Source organism: Lepidochelys olivacea (genome assembly GCF_965140295.1).
Source record: "Lepidochelys olivacea isolate rLepOli2 genome assembly, chromosome: 6".
NCBI classification, from domain to species: Eukaryota; Metazoa; Chordata; order Testudines; family Cheloniidae; genus Lepidochelys; species Lepidochelys olivacea.
The window spans coordinates 48,491,310-48,509,508 of NC_140416.1; the positions used below are offsets into that span (position 1 = coordinate 48,491,310).

General features: G+C 47.3%; 1 protein-coding gene across 4 annotated transcripts in view; it reads left to right on the forward strand.

Moving 5' to 3' along the window:
- Positions 1-18,199, forward strand: part of LDLRAD3 (low density lipoprotein receptor class A domain containing 3) — a 181,485-nt gene that overhangs the window by 39,920 nt on the left and 123,366 nt on the right. For 2 of the 4 annotated variants that reach the window (XM_084631429.1, XM_084631430.1), the window contains exons 1-2: positions 15,452-15,536; positions 16,294-16,440. In XM_084631429.1, the coding sequence (XP_084487555.1) occupies positions 16,353-16,440 (88 nt within the window). In that variant the 5' untranslated portion in view covers positions 15,452-15,536; positions 16,294-16,352. Of the gene's footprint in view, positions 1-15,451; positions 15,537-16,293; positions 16,441-18,199 lie in introns of those variants that run through there. The other 2 variants (XM_084631427.1, XM_084631428.1) reach the window with 1 other exon arrangement.

Below are 18,199 nucleotides of genomic sequence, written 5' to 3' on the forward strand. Positions count from 1 at the left end.
GGAGTCTTCAAATAATCACTAGCAAGTGTCCTTTTCTTTGCTTGTGACAGATGGTTTATGTGCTGTTGATGGATCCAGAGAGAGCTAGCCTGTCTCATCCGTCACTTCTCGGAGCCAGTTTGGAAGTACATTGGGATGCTTGTCTTTTGTTCTGCCAATGCCTGTTTGGCAGCAATGCAGACAAAAGCAAATCCAGCTGGAGTCTGGGCTCTACAGGGATTTAGGAGACAGGTTGACAAACAAACAGCTGTAGACAAACTCATTGGGTGGCATCAAATGTAATTATTTAAGAAGAAATGGAAAGGAAAATGAGTTTTTGTTTGTATTTTTACTTTATTTACTTCTATAGTGCTTTTAACAAGGGATTTCAGTGTGCTTTACAAACAAGTAATTCAGGACCCTGAGCAATAGGTGTACTATCTCCATTTTACAGGTGGGTAAACTGATGCAGAGAGGTTAAGTGACTTGTACACAGAGAATCAACGGTGGAGCCAGGAGCAGAACCCACAGAGGTCCTTATGTTCAGTATTCTGCTATGAGCACAAGTGAGCACTGCCTCCCCATTTCGGTATACTGAGTGTTAGGAAGTCTGATGTTTATCAGTGTTGGGAGGAGGAAAGCAACAGAGGTAACAGGGCCTAATTGGTTAGTTCTCTTGCTCTCCCGTGGACAGTATAGAGCAGTGGTTCTCAACCTGCGGGCTGCTTGCTGCCCAGTCAGCACACAGCTCCGGCCCATGTGACATCCTCATGGCCATACAGGTAGTATATATGTTGTGTGGATGCAGCCCACAATGGTAAATAGGCTGAGAACCGCTGGTGTAGAGGCTGTTAGGTGCTTGCATGATGTTGTCCTGAGTCCAATCTGATGAGTTACAATGCATTTATATCAGCGCTTGAGTGGAACCAGAACACGCTATTGAGAAATGAAACGGGGTGGGGGCATAGAAGGCTCAGGACCCTCCCCACAGGCCAGCTGTGAGCACAGACCTGGCTGCCTCCACTTGAGACAGCAGTGCAGGCACTCGAGGTAACAAGCTGGGGCACCTGCATCACATGCAATGGGGGAGCCCCACTGGTGTTCCAGTACTGTGAGCTGGGAGGGGAGGTCCCAGCATTCCTCCAGCCCCCTGGCCCAGACAGGGCAGCAGGGGGGAAGGAGGCTGCAACATGGATGCAAGCATTTTCCACGGGCAGCTGGGGTCCCTCAGTGCTGCACAGTATCCCTGCCTCCCTTGTGCTCTCTGGGCTGTGCATTGCCCTGGCACCAAGGGCCTGTCCCAGCACTTTCAGCTTAGCACATCCCCAGCCCGTTACCTACTGTGCAGACTTGGCTGGAAGGGGAGGTAGCAGTTGCTGGGTGTCTGCTCAGAGCTGGCCATGGGGGCCTGATTTCACCTCCTGTTTTTTCCTGTCACTTAGTGCATTGTATCCAAGCCTGGTACTATAGGAATCCAATTCAGTCCTCCATGAAGGAAGAGATCTGATTCACTATGATTAAACTGACCCCTGCTGACCCTTGTATGTTAGCAACAAGAAGATGATCAGGGAAAGTGTGGAACCCTTACTGAATGGGGGAGACAACCTAGTGACAATGATGTGAAAAAAGCAGAAGGACTCAATGCTTTTTTTTCCCCTTGGTCTTCACAGACAAGGTCAGCTCCCAGGCTGCTGCACTGGGCAGCGCAGTATGGGGAGGAGGTGAGCAGCCCTCAGTGGTGAAAGGGTAGGTTAAGGAGTATTTAGAAAAGCTGGACATGCACAACTCCATGGGTCCGGATCTAATGAATTCAAGGGTGCTGAGGGAGTTGGCTGATGTGATTGCAGAGCCATTGGCCACTGTCGTTGAAAACTTCTGGTGATTGGGGGAGGTCCCAGACAATTGGAAAAAGACAAATATAGTGCCCATCTTTAAAAAAGAGAAGAAGGAGAATTCTGGGAACTACAGACCTGTCAGCCTCACCTCAGTCCCTGGAAAAACCATGGAGCAGGTCCTCAAGGAATCCATTTTGAAGCACTTGGAGGAGAGGAAGGTGATGAGGAACAGTCAACATGGATTCACCAAGGGCAAGTCATGCCTGACCAACCTGATTGCCTTCTATGATGATGTAACTGGCTCTGTGGATATGGGGAAAGCGGTGGACGAGATATATCTTGACTTTAGCAAAGCTTTTGTTATGGTCTCTCACAGTATTCTTGCCAGCAAGTTAAAGTATGGATTGGATGAATGGACTATAAGGTGGACAGAAAGCTGGCTAGATCATCGGGCTCGATGGGTAGTGATCAATGGCTCAATGTCTAGTTGGCAGCCGGTATCAAGCAGAGTGCCCCAGGGGTCTGTCCTGAGGCCGGTTTTGTTCAACACCTTCATTAATGATCTGAATGATGGGATAGATTGCAGCCCCAGCAAGTTCACGGATGACACTAAGCTGTGGGGAGAGGGTCCAGAGTGACCTAGACAAATTGGAGGATTGGGCCAAAAGACATCTGATGAGGTTCAACAAGGACAAGTGCAGAGGCCTGCACTTAGGACAGAAGAATCCCATGCACTGTTACAAGCTGGGGACCGACTGGCTAAGCAGCAGTTCTGCAGAAAAGGACCTGGGGATTACAGTGGACGAGAAGCTGTATATATGAGTCAACAGTGTTCCCTTGTTGCCAAGAAAGCGAACGGCATATTGGGCTGCATTAGTAGGAGCGTTGCCAGCAGATCGATGGAGGTGTTTATTCCCCTCTATTCAGCACTGGTGAGGCCACATCTGGAGTATTGCATCCCGTTTTGGGCCTCCCACTACAGAAAGGATGTGGATAAATTGGAGAGAGTCCAGTGGTGGTCAACGAAAATTATTAGGGGGCTGGAGCACATGACTTATGAGGAGAGGCTGAGGGACCTGGGTTTATTTAGTCAGCAGAAGAGAAGAGTGAGGGGGGATTTGATAGCAGCCTTCAACTACCTGAAGGGGGGTTCCAAAGAGGATGGAGCTAGGCTGTTCTCAGTGGTGATAGATGACATAACAGGAAGCAATGGTCTCAAATTGCAGTGGGGGAGCACTAGGTTGGATATTAGGAAAAACTATTTCACTAGGAGGGTGGTGAAGCACTGGAATGGGTTACCTAGGAAGATGGTGGAATCTTCATCCTTTTGAGGTTTTTAAGGCCTGGCTTGACAAAGCCCTGGCTGGGATGATTTAGTTGGGGTTGGTCCTGCTTTGAGCAGGGGGTTAGACTGGATGGCCTCCTGAGGTCTGTTCCAACCCTAATCTTCTCTAATTCTATGAGTCAAAGATGTTGACCCAATGGACATAGAATCATAGAATAAAACATAGATAAAACGAAAATAAATAAATAAAAACATCGCTCTGGGAGATTGATTAGATTGAAGCATTGGGTTTGGAATACCTAGACTCCTGAAACACAGGTTAACATCAGTGTTAACTCAGCCTTTCCTCCACGGTGGAAGTCTGAGTGTTTGTCTGTACTGCAAAAATAGCCCCACTGTGTTGAGTCTCAGATCCTGGGTAAACTGACTTAGGCTCCTGCTACGGGGCTATAAACAGCAGTGTAGACACTTGTGCTCGGGCTGGGACCAGGCTCCGAAACCCAGTGAGTTTTAGAGCCCGAACCCAAACATCTACACTGCTATTTTTAGCCCCATAGCATGAGCCCTGCGAGCTGTAGTCAGTTGACATGGGCGTTGAGACTTGCTGCCATGGATCTTTTTTTGCAGTGTTACTCATGAAGGCATTCTGCGCCAAAAAATTAAAAATTCTGTGCACAATATTTTAAAATTTTGCAAGTTTTATTTGTCAATAAACAAATGCAGAGCTCCAGCATGGCAGTGGGGAGCACAGGTCACTGGCTGCATGAAGGTGGGAGATCACCCTGCTGCCTCCGTGCCCCGGGACACGGACTCAGTGGTGAGGTTGCACCTGACTCTGACATAGCATAAGGCTCGGGCCTGCCCCAAAAACATCCTGGGGCCCTGCCTTTCTGCGCCAGGCGCACCAGGTATGGGGAGGCAGATTTAACCAGGCAGATCCAAGTGTGAAAGGGCTCAGTGAGAGGATTCTGTGTGGGACAATCTGGGTGCAGGCAGATTGTGGGGGGGATCTGGATGCGTGGAGGCTCATTATGGGGGTTCCAGGTACAGGGCAATGGGACTCTGCAGGGGCTTCCAGTTGAAGGTGATTGAAGCTCAGCGGGGGAGTCTGGGTGCTCGGGGAATGGGCCTTGGTGGGGTGGGGGTCTGGGTGCAGTTGGAGATGAGTGATGTGGATGGCTTAGGGCGGTGCTGAGGGTGGGGCTTGTCAGGGTGGGGGTTTGAGTGAAGGGAGCTGAGGGGGGGGGGTCTGGAGTGCGGGGGTGGGTCTGGAGGCAGCAGGCTCCAGATGCAGGGGTTGAGGTTCAGTGGGGTGGGGTTCGGGTATTGAGTACTAGTGAGGGTTCTGGGTGTACAGGGTGAGGCTTGGCAGGGGTGTCTGACTATGGAAGGTCTGGCTGCATGGGGATTGGGAGATGGGGGAGCAACTCCCCATACAGTGATCCTCTTCTCCACCCCCTCCCCCCGCAGCTGAGGAGTGATGAGGGCAGGAAGCAGGGCAGGATTTGTGGGGAGGAACCTGGGGGAGATTTCTGGGGGTGGGTCTGACACAGCCCCAGCCACTCCTTGCAGGGGAAGAGGAAGTCCCGTCCTCTCCTGCCTCCAGCCTAGCTGGGACTAGCAGCTGATCCCAGCTCAGGGTAGGAGGTACTGGGTGGGGTGTCTCCAGCCGTGTGGTTATTTACCTCTCCGCCGGCTGCACTGGGTGCCTGAAATGATGTACCTGCGCCGCTAGGGAGCGGTGCGTGACTTGCAGCTTCCCTTTGCTTCCCTGTCAGAAAGTTATTTTTCTGCAGGGAAGCCAGGAAATCTGCAGGCGATATGAATTCTGCACACATGCAGTGATGCAAAATCCCCCAGGAGTACAATGTAGACATACCCTGAGTTTCACCATATTTACTGTGTGCAGATATTTTGGAAGAGACCTTATAAACTCTGACCTACTCTAGGTAGATGTTTAAAGGTCTTATTGAACTTCCTGCAGAAGTTTGTCCTGATATCCTTGGCCCAAAATGTCACTTTCTCTAGTTATTGCACTGTACCTTTCACCCCAGAGGTGGCTGCATTTCAGTGGCGCTAGATGTTCTGTAGCTTTTAACGGGTGTTGGAACCTTTGAGGCTAAAGGTATCCTGTCAGAAATATCCATTTCTGTCTGTGATGATAGAAAGTGGAATGCTCAGAGGTGGCTTGTTTTTTTGGGGAAGTGGGGATTGCTGCTGTATTCTTCAAGTTTTTATTTGCAAGTATTCAATATTTAGATGCCAGCGTTTTTGGAAGTAGCTGTTTAAACCAGACTGGTTTCCCTCATCCAATCCCCTTTTAAAATGAAACATGAGGCCTTTTTCATTCAGCGCAGATGGTGTGCTTTTTTTAAAGTGAGCAATGATTTGCAGTGAAAATGGGCCACTTTTGCTTTTCTTCTTTTTTTTTTAACTGAACATATCCATGCATCTAGTGTTTAGTTTGGATTCAGAACAAGAGAGGCTGCAGGGTAAGTATGTCAGCTATTGGAAAGCTTACTCTGCCAGACTGAAGGAATTTCTGCCATTGCCAATAGGCTGCACAAAATCTGACATCTATATGGACTGTATTTTAAATGCTGGTTCATCCCTACAGGGAATTAAACTGGGTGATATAATTTGGTCCTTTCTGTGGCACCCCACTCTGAATTATCCAGTAGGCTGTGCCTTGGGTGAAGTGGAGGGCAGTGGGCAAGAGCATCACATTCCCAAGGGTTGAGAAGCAACAACTGGATTGAGGATCTCCTTATGGGCTTTGGGGTTTTTTGAAGTTGATTCAGCAGAAGGGAGTGAAGGGAATTTTTAAAGCCAGTAAGCAAAAAGAGAAACGTAATGTAAACTATTCCACATGTGGAATTGTTTTAACAACTCCGTGTCCACAATTGGATTATTTAGAGGTGGAGTAATCTGAATAATGAATATCTAGACACATTTAGTATATGATTTAAATGTTTCAGCTCATAACCTCTGACTTTTCTAGCAATTGATAAGGACCATCTTAGAAAGCAATTGATTGGTGGTCTAGGTTTTGGACTGGAATTAAGGAGATCTCTGTTCTAATCCTACCCCTGCAACAAACCTCTTGTATGACTTTAGGCAAATAACTGAATCCCTCCGTATCTCCGTTTCCCCTTTGGTAATACATCCCTTCCTGAAAGGGCGGTTGTGAGGATAAGTTCAGTGAGTGCCATAGAACAGTCTATAAATATTTTACTGGGCAATGGATGGGATTTGATGGATGTTCTCAGAATGTTCTAGTCTATTCAGGAAAGGACAATTATAGTCTATTTGTTAAAGTGGGATTGTAAGAATGTTCAAAGGTTTCTCTCTTAATGAGATTTCCTTTAGTTATGTTTCAGAGTAACAGCCGTGTTAGTCTGTATTCGCAAAAAGAAAAGGAGTACTTGTGGCACCTTAGAGACTAACCAATTTATTTGAGCATAAGCTTTCGTGAGCTACAGATCACTTCATCGGATGCATACTGTGGAAAGTGTAGAAGATCTTTTTATATACACACAAAGCATGAAAAAAATACCTCCTCCCACCCCACTCTCCTGCTGGTAATAGCTTATCTAAAGTGATCACTCTCCTTACAATGTGTATGATAATCAAGGTGGGCCATTTCCAGCACAAATCCAGGGTTTAACAAGAACGTCGGGGAGGGGTGGGGGTGGTAGGAAAAAACAAGGGGAAATAGGTTACCTTGCATAATGACTTAGCCACTCCCAGTCTCTATTCAAGCCTAAGTTAATTGTATCCAATTTGCAAATGAATTCCAATTCAACAGTTTCTCGCTGGAGTCTGGATTTGAAGTTCTTTTGTTGTAATATAGCAACTTTCATGTCTGTAATTGCGTGACCAGAGAGATTGAAGTGTTCTCCGACTGGTTTATGAATGATATCTGATTCTTATAATTCTTGACATCTGATTTGTGTCCATTTATTCTTTTACGTAGAGACTGTCCAGTTTGACCAATGTACATGGTAGAGGGGCATTGCTGGCACATGATGGCGTATATCACATTGGTGGATGTGCAGGTGAACGAGCCTCTGATAGTGTGGCTGATGTTATTAGGCCCTGTGATGTGTCCCCTGAATAGATATGTGGGCACAGTTGGCAATGGGCTTTGTTGCAAGGATAGGTTCCTGGGTTAGTGGTTCTGTTGTGTGGTATGTGGTTGCTGGTGAGTATTTGCTTCAGGTTGGGGGGCTGTCTGTAGGCAAGGACTGGCCAACTGTGCCCACATATCTATTCAGGGGACACCATCACAGGGTCTAATAACATCAGTCACGCTATCAGAGGCTCGTTCACCTGCACATCCACCAATGTGATATATGCTGTCATGTGGACAGTCTCTACGTAAAAGAATAAATGGACACAAATCAGATGTCAAGAATTATAAGAATCAGATATCATTCATAAACCAGTCGGAGAACACTTCAATCTCTCTGGTCACGCAATTACAGACATGAAAGTTGCTATATTACAACAAAAGAACTTCAAATCCAGACTCCAGCGAGAAACTGTTGAATTGGAATTCATTTGCAAATTGGATACAATTAACTTAGGCTTGAATAGAGACTGGGAGTGGCTAAGTCATTATGCAAGGTAACCTATTTCCCCTTGTTTTTTCCTCCCCCCCCCCCCCACGTTCTTGTTAAACCCTGGATTTGTGCTGGAAATGGCCCACCTTGATTATCATACACATTGTAAGGAGAGTGATCACTTTAGATAAGCTATTACCAGCAGGAGAGTGGGGTGGGAGGAGGTATTTTTTTCATGCTTTGTGTGTATATAAGAAGATCTTCTACACTTTCCACAGTATGCATCCGATGAAGTGATCTGTAGCTCACGAAAGCTTATGCTCAAATAAATTGGTTAGTCTCTAAGGTGCCACAAGTACTCCTTTTCTTTTAGTTATGTTGTAGCTTTGAAATGAGTCTGAGGAACGTGGCCAGTTTATTTTCAGGAAAAATATAAATAAAACTAGCAGCAGATGTTGGGCTTTCGACCCTCTCCTCAATGGGCTCCAGAGTCTGTAAGACCACTGTCTTTTTTGTGCCATGTATGTTGGAAATGCATCTGACAAGCTTTCTTCCTCTGAAATTCTGTGATCTTTAGAGAGGGAAGATGGGTCTGTGGTCAAGGCAAAAGTCTGGGAATCAGGAGACCTGGGTTCTGTTCCTAGCTTTCCCACAGACTTCCTGTGACAAGTCACTTGCTCTGATTGTGTCTACACCAGGATTTTAATTTCAAATGGGCGTGCTCCATGTGTGATTTGAGAACAGTTAGATGACATGGTGGCAAAAAACAGATGAAACGTTTCTGTAGCTTCCTCCGATGCTGTCATCCATGGATCTGCACCTTTTGGGAATGGCAGATCAGAAAATCCTAATGTAGACTAGGTTTCTGTGCCTTAATTTCCTCTTCTGTGAAATGAGGATAACACCCCTTCACAGTGATTAACAGCTGTAAAACGTTTTTGCTCTTTCCATCCCAGGATCTCTTTAGAAATACCTGTCATTGTTATAATTAAATAGCAACTGTCTACCAAAAAAGTGTTCCCTTGATGCGGTGCTGACCTGCAAGGGTGAGCCCTCTCTATAAAATGTATATTTTAAAAATCCTGCTGAATCTTAAATTGCTTGATGCTGTATAATAAATCTAGGGAGAACACCGATCAACTGTACCTTCACAAGGAGAAAAATAGTTCCAGCTATCTTGTTTCATATTTCTTTACCTAGCTAAAGAAAACCTTAGTTGGTATGATTGTCATAGGTTCTCTTTGGTTGCAGGGATATGTGTTTGTAATATTAGCACGTTGGCGGCTGTTTGCTAATAGAGGGTTGCTGTAATATTGACAGATTGTTTTCACCTTCTGCATTATTGCTAAGCAGATACAGATCAGTGATGAGAGAAATGACTTGAACTGGATTAAGGCGTGCCACACTTTTTGTGTCTATGGGTATGTCTGGCAGCGCTTTAACGTGGCTGTGTAGTCGTGGCTCCAGCACTGGGAGAAAGCTCTCCCAGCACTGTAATATAACCACCCCCATGAGGGCAGGAGCTCCCAGCGCTGTAGCATTATCTACACTGCCACTTTACAGCGCTGAAACTTGCATCGCTCAGGGGGGTGTTTTTTCATGCCCTTGAGCAAAGAGAATTTCAGCGCTGTAAGTGGCGGGGTAGACAAGGCCTATGACAGTGCTCTATGGCTCTGCCCTAGTCATGTGTGTGTTGCTGGCAACAGTTGCCAGCAATAGCTGCAGTCGAACTGGTGGTACACACAATTTTCCCCTGAAGGATAGCCCAGGACAAACCATGTTAAATTCTTGTTTAAAACAAATTATTCAGACCTGAACCAGAGTTGAATTGGCTTGTCCCATGCCACTGTCAGAAATGGATGCTTTTCTTGGTTAAGACAAGGCTAGAGTGAACAGGCACTGAGCTGGGGGACTCTTTCCAGCATGTACTAAATAGCAGCATTTCTGCACTGGGAGGTGAGGAGAGTTAAATCTGTTTCACTTGAACAGGAAAGCAACGGGAAGCAGGGAGTTCGGATGAAATGGAAGGTTCGGATGAAACTGGTAAAAACAGAAAAGGCATTGTCAGCTGTGTGGTCTGCTTGGGCCTGTTCTCAGTGGCGGCTGCTTCTTATATACAGCACTGGAGACAGAGCTCGTAGCAGAGCCTGTAGATAAAGCTGCCCAATCTGTCCCATTAGAAGTAGGGCCCTACCAAATTCACGGTCCATTTTGGTCAGTTTAAACGTCATAGGATTTTAAAAATCATAAATGTCACGATTTCAGCTATTTCAATCTGAAAGTTCATGGCGTTGTAATTGTAGGGGTCCTGACCCAAAAAGGAGTTGTGGGGCGGGGGTCACGAGGTTATTGTAAGGGGGGGGGGTTGCGATACTGCTACCCTTACTTCTGTGCTGCTGCTGACAGCAGCGCTGCCTTCAGAGCTGGGCAGCTGGAGAGCTGCTGCTGACAGCAGCTCAGAAGTAAAGATGGCATGGCATGGTATGGCCACCCTTACTTCCGTGCTGCTGCTTGTGGAGCGTTGCCTTCAAAGCTGGGCGCTTGGCCAACAGCCTCTGCTCTGTAGCTGCCCAGGTCTGAAAGCAGCGCAGAAGTAAGGGTAGCAATGCCGCAACCCCCCTAAAATAATCTTGTGATCCACCACCCTTGCAACTCCTTTTTGGGTCAGGGCCCCCAATTTGAGAAATGCTGGTCTCCCCTGTGAAATCTGTATGGTATAGCGTAAAAACATGCAAAAAACCAGATTTCATGGGGTGAGACCAGATTTCATGGCCCTTGACACGTTTTTCATAGCTGTGAATTTGGTAGGGCCCTAATTATAAGACTGATTATCGGTCGCTTATAACTTTGCCAGTCTTTAACGCTTCAGGCTGAACGGGTGTCTGCTGCAGGCTGAATTTTGGTGGGGGGAAGTTTCAACAAAAACAGCTTAGCCATTTGCAAGAATAAAATTAGGGAAAAATGCTAGGGATTTCTGGAAGAGTCTGAGGGTATGTCTACACTATGAAATTAGGTTGAATTTATAGAAGTCGGTTTTTTAGAAATCGGTTTTATATATTCGAGTGTGTGTGTCCCCACAGAAAATGCTCTAAGTGCATTAAGTGCATTAACTCGGCGGAGCGCTTCCACAGTACCGAGGCAAGCGTCGACTTCCGGAGTGTTGCACTGTGGGTAGCTATCCCACAGTTCCCGCAGTCTCCGCTGCCCATTGGAATTCTGGGTTGAGATCCCAATGTCTGATGGGGCTGAAACATTGTCGCAGGTGGTCCTGGGCATATCCTCAGGCCCCCGTTCCCTCCCTCCCTCCGTGAAAGCAGGGGCAGACAATCGTTTTGCTCCTTTTTTCTTGAGTTACCTGTGCAGATGCCATACCACGGCAAGCATTGAGCCCGCTCAGCAAACAGTCACCGTATGTCTCCTGTGTGCTGGCAGACGTGGTACTGCATTGCTACACAGCAGCAGTTTATTGCCTTTGGCAGCAGACAGCGCAGTATGACTGGGAGCCGTCATCGATGTAGTCCTGGGTGCTCTTTTAATCGGGTGCCTGGGCAAACATGGGAGTGACTCAGCCAGGTCATTTCCCTTTTAAGTTTCATCTCGTGGTGATTGAGTCCTACCGGCAGTGCACTGTCTCTTAACCTCCAGCCAGCAGAAGATGATGGCTCGTCGTCATACTGCACCGTCTTCTGCCGAGCACCCAGGAGATGATGATGGCTAGCGGTCCTACTGCACAGTCTGCTGCCAGCAAGATGTATAAAGATAGATGGAGTGGCTCAAAAGAAGAAATAGACCAGATTTGTTTTGTATTCATTTTCTCCTCCCTCCCTCCCTCTGTGAAATCAACGGCCTGCCAAACCCAGTTTTGAATTCTATCCTTGAGGTTTTGAGCTCTATCGTTGAGGGGGCCATTCAGTTTCTCATAAAGCCACCCCCTTTGTTGATTTTAATTCCCTGTAAGCCATGTCGTCAGTTGCCCCTTCCTCCATCAGGGCAATGGCAGACAATCATTCTGCGCCTTTTTTCTGTGCAGACGCCATACCACGGCAAGCATGGAGCCCGCTCAGATCACTTTGGCAATTAGGAGCACATTAAACACCACACGCATTATCTAGCAGTATATGCAGCACCAGAATCTGGCAAAGCGATACCGGGCGAGTAGGTGACGTCAGCGCGGTAACGTGAGTGATGAGGACATGGACACGGACTTCTCTCAAAGCAGGGGCCGTGGCAACGTGGGCATCCTGGTGCTAATGGGCCAGGTCCATGTGGTGGAACGCCAATTCTGGGCTCGGGAAACAAGCACAGACTAGTGGGACCGCATAGTGTTGCAGGTCTGGGACGATTCCCAGTGGTTGCGAAACTTTTGCATGCGTAAGGGCACTTTTATGGAACTTTGTGACTTGCTTTCCCCTGCCCTGAGGCACAAGAATACCAAGATGAGAGCACCCCTCACAACTGAGAAGCGAGTGGCGATAGCCCTGTGGGAGCTTGCAATGCCAGACAGCTACCGGTCAGTCGGGAATCAATTTGGAGTGGACAAATCTACTGTGGGGGCTGCTGTGATGCAAGTAGCCCACGCAATCAAAGATCTGCTGATATCAAGGGTAGTGATCCTGGGAAATGTGCAGGTCATAGTGGATGGCTTTGCTGCAATGGGATTCCCTAACTGTGGTGGGGCTATAGACGGAACCCATATCCCTATCTTGACACCGGAGCACCAAGCCGGCGAGTACATAAACCTCAAGGGGTACTTTTCGATAGTACTGCAAGCTCTGGTGGATCACAAGGGACGTTTCACCAACATCAACGTGGGATGGCCGGGAAAGGTACATGACGCTCGCATCTTCAGGAACTCTGGTCTGTTTCAAAAGCTGCAGGAAGGGACTTTATTCCCAGACCAGAAAATAACTGTTGGGGAGGTTGAAATGCCTATAGTTATCCTTGGGGACCCAGCCTACCCCTTAATGCCATGGCTCATGAAGCCGTACACAGGCAGCCTGGACAGTAGTCAGGAGCTGTTCAACTACAGGCTGAGCAAGTGCAGAATGGTGGTAGAATGTGCATTTGGACGTTTAAAGGCGCACTGGTGCAGTTTACTGACTCGGTTAGACCTCAGCAAAAACAATATTCCCACTGTTATTACTGCTTGCTGTGTGCTCCATAATATCTTGTGAGAGTAAGGGGGAGACGTTTATGGCAGGGTGGGAGATTGAGGCAAATCGCCTGGCTGCTGGTTACGCGCAGCCAGACACCAGGCGGTTAGAAGAGCACAGGAGGGCGCGGTACGCATCAGAGAAGCTTTGAAAACCAGTTTCACGACTGGCCAGGCTACGGTGTGAAAGTTCTCTTTGTTTCTCCATGATGAAACCCCCCGCCCCTTGGTTCACTCTACTTTCCTGTAAGCTAACCACCCTCCCCACCTCCCTTCGATCACCGCTGTCAGAGGCAATAAAGTCACTGTTGCTTCACATTCATGCATTCTTTATTAATTCATCACACAAATAGGGGGATAACTGCCAAGGTAGCCCAGGAGGGGTGGTGGAGGAGGGAAGGACAAGGCCACACAGCACTTTAAAAGTTTAAAACTTTAAAACTTATTGTATGCCAGCCTTCTGTTGCTTGGGCAATCCTCTGTGGTGGAGTGGCTGGGTGGCCGGAGGCCCCCTCACCGCATTCTTGGGCGTCTGGGTGTGGAGGCTATGGAACTTGGGGAGGAGGGTGGTTGGTTACACAGGGGCTGTAGTGGCAGTCTGTGCTCCAGCTGCCTTTCCTGCAGCTCAACCATACGCTGGAGCATATTGGTTTGATCCTCCAGCAGCCTCAGCATTGAATCCTGCCTCCTCTCATCACGCTGCCGCCACATTTGAGCTTCAGCCCTCTCTTCAGCCCGCCACTTACTCTCTTCAGCCCGCCACCTCTCCTCCCGGTCATTTTGTGCTTTCCTGCACTCTGACATTGTCTGCCTCCATGCAGTCGTCTGTGCTCTGTCAGTGTGGGAGGACAGCATGAGCTCAGAGAACATTTAATCACGAGTGCGGTTTTTTCGCCTTCTAATCTTCGCTAGCCTCTGGGAAGGAGATGATCCTGTGATCACTGAAACACATGCAGCTGGTGGAGGAAAAAAAAAAAGAGGCAGTGGTATTTAAAAAGACACATTTTATGGAACAATGGCTACACTCTTTCACGGTAAACCTTGCTGTTTACATTACATACACAGCACATGTGCTTTCGTTCCAAGGTCACATTTTGCCTCCCCCCCCCCCCCCCCGGCTAACAGTGGGGAATATTTCTGTTCAGCCACAGGCAAACAGCCCAGCAGGAACGGGCACCTCTGCATGTCCCCTTAAGAAAAGCACCCTATTTCAACCAGGTGACCATGAATGATATCACTGTCCTGAGGATGACACAGAGAGATACAGAACGGATGTTGTTTGAATGCCAGCAAACATACACTGCAATGTTTTGTTCTACAATGATTCCCGAGTACATGCTACTGGCCTGGAGTGGTAAAGTGTCCTACCATGGTGGGTGGAATAAGGCTGCCCTCCTCAGAAACCTTTTTGCAAAGGCTTTGGGAGTACATCTAGGAGAGCTGCAAATGCCAGGGCAAATTAATCATTAAACATGGTTGCTTTTAAACCATGTATAGTATTTTAAAAGGTACACTCACCAGAGGTCCCTTCTCTGCCTGGCGGGTCTGGGAGGCAGCCTTGGATGGGTCTGGGGGGTACTGCCTCCAGGTCCAGGGTGAGAAACATTTCCTGGCTGTCGGGAAAACCGGTTTCTCCGCTTGCTTGCTGTGAGCTATCTACAACCTCATCATCATCATTTTCCTCGTCCCCAAAACCTGCTTCCGTGTTGCCTCCATCTCCATTGAAGGAGTCAAACAAGACTGCTGGGGTAGTGGTGGCTGAACCCCCTAAAATGGCATGCAGCTCATCATAGAAGCAGCATGTTTGGGGCTCTGACCCGGAGCGGCCGTTTGCCTCTCTGGTTTTCTGGTAGGCTTGCCTCAGCTCCTTAAGTTTCACACAGCACTGCTTCGGGTCCCTGTTATGGCCTCTGTCCTTCATGCCCTGGGAGATTTTCACAAATATTTTGGCATTTCGAAAACTGGAACGGAGTTCTGATAGCACGGATTCCTCTCCCCATACAGCGATCAGATCCCGTAGCTCCTGTTTGGTACATGCTGGAGCTCTTTTGCGATTCTGGGACTCCATCATGGTCACCTCTGCTGATGAGCTCTGGGCAGCGTGGCAAGCTGCAGGTGACCATGCAAACAGGAAATTGAAATTCAAAAGTTCACGGGCCTTTTCCTGTCTACCTGGCCAGTGCAGCTGAGTTGAGAGCGCTGTCCAGAGCGGTCACCATAGAGCACTCTGGGATAGCTCCCGGAGGCCAATATCATCTAATTGTGTCCACAGTACCCCAAATTTGACCCGGCAAGGCCGATTTAAGCACTAATCCCCTTGTCAGAGGTGGATTAAAGTAACTGATTTTAAGAGCCCTTTAAGTCGAAAAAAAGGTCTTCATCGTGTGGACAGGTGCAGGTTTACATCGATTTAACACTGCTAAATTCGACCTAAACTCCTAGTGTAGACCAGGGCTGATTTAATGAGAAAGTGAGGTAGGGATGGTGGACAGAGTCAGGGCCTGGCTGGGCAAGGAGCTTGAGGAGGGGCAGGGTAGGGAGGAAGACGGGGATGAAGAGAAGGAAATCCTCCATATCCCATCCTGTACTGTCGCTTGTTGTTCCATTTCAGACCTAAAATGCAGCTTTGGAGGACTTGGCTTTCCCTTGGGGTGTGGGAGGGGGAACCCTATCCCTAAATCTTCATTTTTGACCTGCAACCTAACCACTTTCCTAATAAGGTATGTGCATACTCCCCATATCATCTTCATTCATTGGAGTTTAGCTCTCTCTGTGATGTTTGCATTTGTGAGCTTCAGTGCATAAAAATGCAAGAGCTTGACTGATATTACTGGTGAGAGTGCCTGGTTAAATGTAGCGCTAAACTTCTCCAAGATGCTTCTATCCTGCTCTTCAGCATTCCTGCCATTCTAGTACTGAACCCCCTCTCCTTGGCAGACTGCTTTAATGTGCCAACTGCCTTACTAGCATGTGAGCAGATGTTTGCCAGGGGACTAGATTAGAAAGCTCACTTTTAATTTTGACTATCAGCACTGTATTTAAAACTGAATTGAAAGGTTAATATTCATTAACTAACATGCCTCCTAGCTTCGAGGTGGTAGGAATATGTTCTGCAGACACAATACTGATCAGACAAAGGTATGGGGATTTGGAGTCCAGTGTGTTGTGTCTCATGAACTTGTTAGACTGGAAATATTAGGAAGGAAGAGAAAGATTAAAGCTAACCCTGCTCTACTGGGTGGGAGTAAGGGGAGAGGAGGGGAAGATGGTGCTGCTGGAATGTGGGGAAATAGTGAGCCCCTTTCGAAGCATTGTGAAGGGGTAGCCTGTTCGTTGTCTGTGTTTAATCTATCATTGACTGACAGTATTATCATTGGCTCGGCATGTGTTCTTTATCTACCACAAGAATATGCCTTGTGAAGTTAAAGCAGGTCCTGTATATTGGGTGTTTGGTTTTTTTCCCCCCTTCTGTTACAGAGAGCCAGCTGTTGCCTGGGAATAACTTCACAAATGAATGCAACATTCCTGGAAACTTCATGTGTAGTAACGGACGCTGTATCCCAGGGGCCTGGCAGTGTGATGGGCTGCCAGACTGCTTCGATGAAAGTGACGAGAAGGAATGCCGTGAGTGACCCCTGTGATTATCTTACATGTTTTGTACCATGAGGCTCAGTTAGATAGCATTATTTGCATGTGTTGTGGTCTATGTTCTTCAAGTGATGAAGCATCTGCCTGACTTGTTGTTTGCCTTTTGTTGGTGACAAATAATGTACTGTTACAGTACCTTTTCATCCTGCTACTAGCCTGATCAGAGCCTTCTCCTCTGCCTCTCTTGCTATTTGGAATAGTTCCTGTATCTCACCACCTCAACTCCCCACCTTATTTCAGATATTTGCTGAACACCCCTCTCATGCTTCATCTGTGATTCTTAATTTTTTCTCCCTCTGATAGACTGAACTCTAGAAGCAGCTTCAAATGATACACACTAATCTTACTGGCTTAGTGTTTCTAAAACATCAGACCTGAGTTGCAGCATCCTTTTGCCTAAGCACGTTTTGTGGTTCAGGTGCAGCACTGGGCCTCAGTTCCTCATCCTGTAAATTGAAGATAATACTTTCTCTTAGCGATTTAGGTGTTAAGCTCTTAGTAAGATAGTTCGTGCCCCATGTGACTCTACGGCACCTAGCACAATGGGGCCCTGATTTCGGTTGGAGCCTCTGGGCTCTGCTGTAGAACCAGAGTGGCTTGGATTCCCTTTTGAGCTTAGCATGCTCCTTAATTAGCAATGCAGGAGTTGTCACTGGGGGGACATGACACTCCATACTACACCAACCTTCCAAGTGCTCCCAGCCCACAGGTTGCCATACCAAAATCAGCATTTTAAAGCTGGTTGAAAGAAGGCATTTTTAAAACCTAAGTATTTATAGGACATGGTCTAGGAGGTTTTGCTATCTATTGCCTGAAAACTGTCATTTCCCCCCAGATGCAAATATAGAGACTCCTAATGAAAGAGCACTGGGCTGGAGTTACCATTCATTTGTTCATGAATTGGTAATAGCCAAACGTGCCTCATCCCATCTCCATTCAAATGCTCTCTCATTATGAAGAATTGGCTGGATCCAGTGTGAGGCAGGTGATAATGAACACAGTAACAGATGACAAAATTTAAATAGCTGCAAAACCAAAGTTCATAAAATCATTTTTTTTCCAGACTGATGGGAGTGAGTCACGCTGATCTAAGTTATGCTGCCACTGTGCATTTGGATGTCTGCAGAACTGTCCTCCTTTGGATCTCTTTTCATTTAAATAAGGCCATCCAGTTTGATTGGATTAGCCAAGATTTTTGGCTGTGTCCCTTTAACCTGGCCCAAACAAAGAAGTAATTAGACCATTCTTCCATCTTCCCACACCTTTATCTTCTACCTGATCTCTTGCATAAATGTAAAATTAGCATGAAGAAGAGAGATTGGGAGAGCAAGTAATTCATATGCTGCCCTGGCCTGCTGTTGACAGGTCACATAAGTCAAAGCGGAAGGGAGACACTCATAGGTTTAGGGATTCAAATAAATAGACCTTCACAAAAGCGGGTCAGGTGACATATCCAGAGAGCTTTAGGGGAGCAGGGTTTTTCCTTATCCTAGTCTGGTGGCTCCTAGCGCAGTGCAAACTGCAGAGATTCTCGCTAAAGAACTGACTCCATCATTTACCCACAAGATGTGCTATTTACCTCAGCCCAGCCACAATCCCCTCCTGTGTCCATGGCTGTCTCTGCAATGAGGGCAGACCTCTCACATCACTTCTACTGGGTTAGAGGCATCACACCTTTTCACATCTGACACAGAGTTGCTGTCTCTTTCTCTTTCCCCCCCCCCCCCCCCAGGGC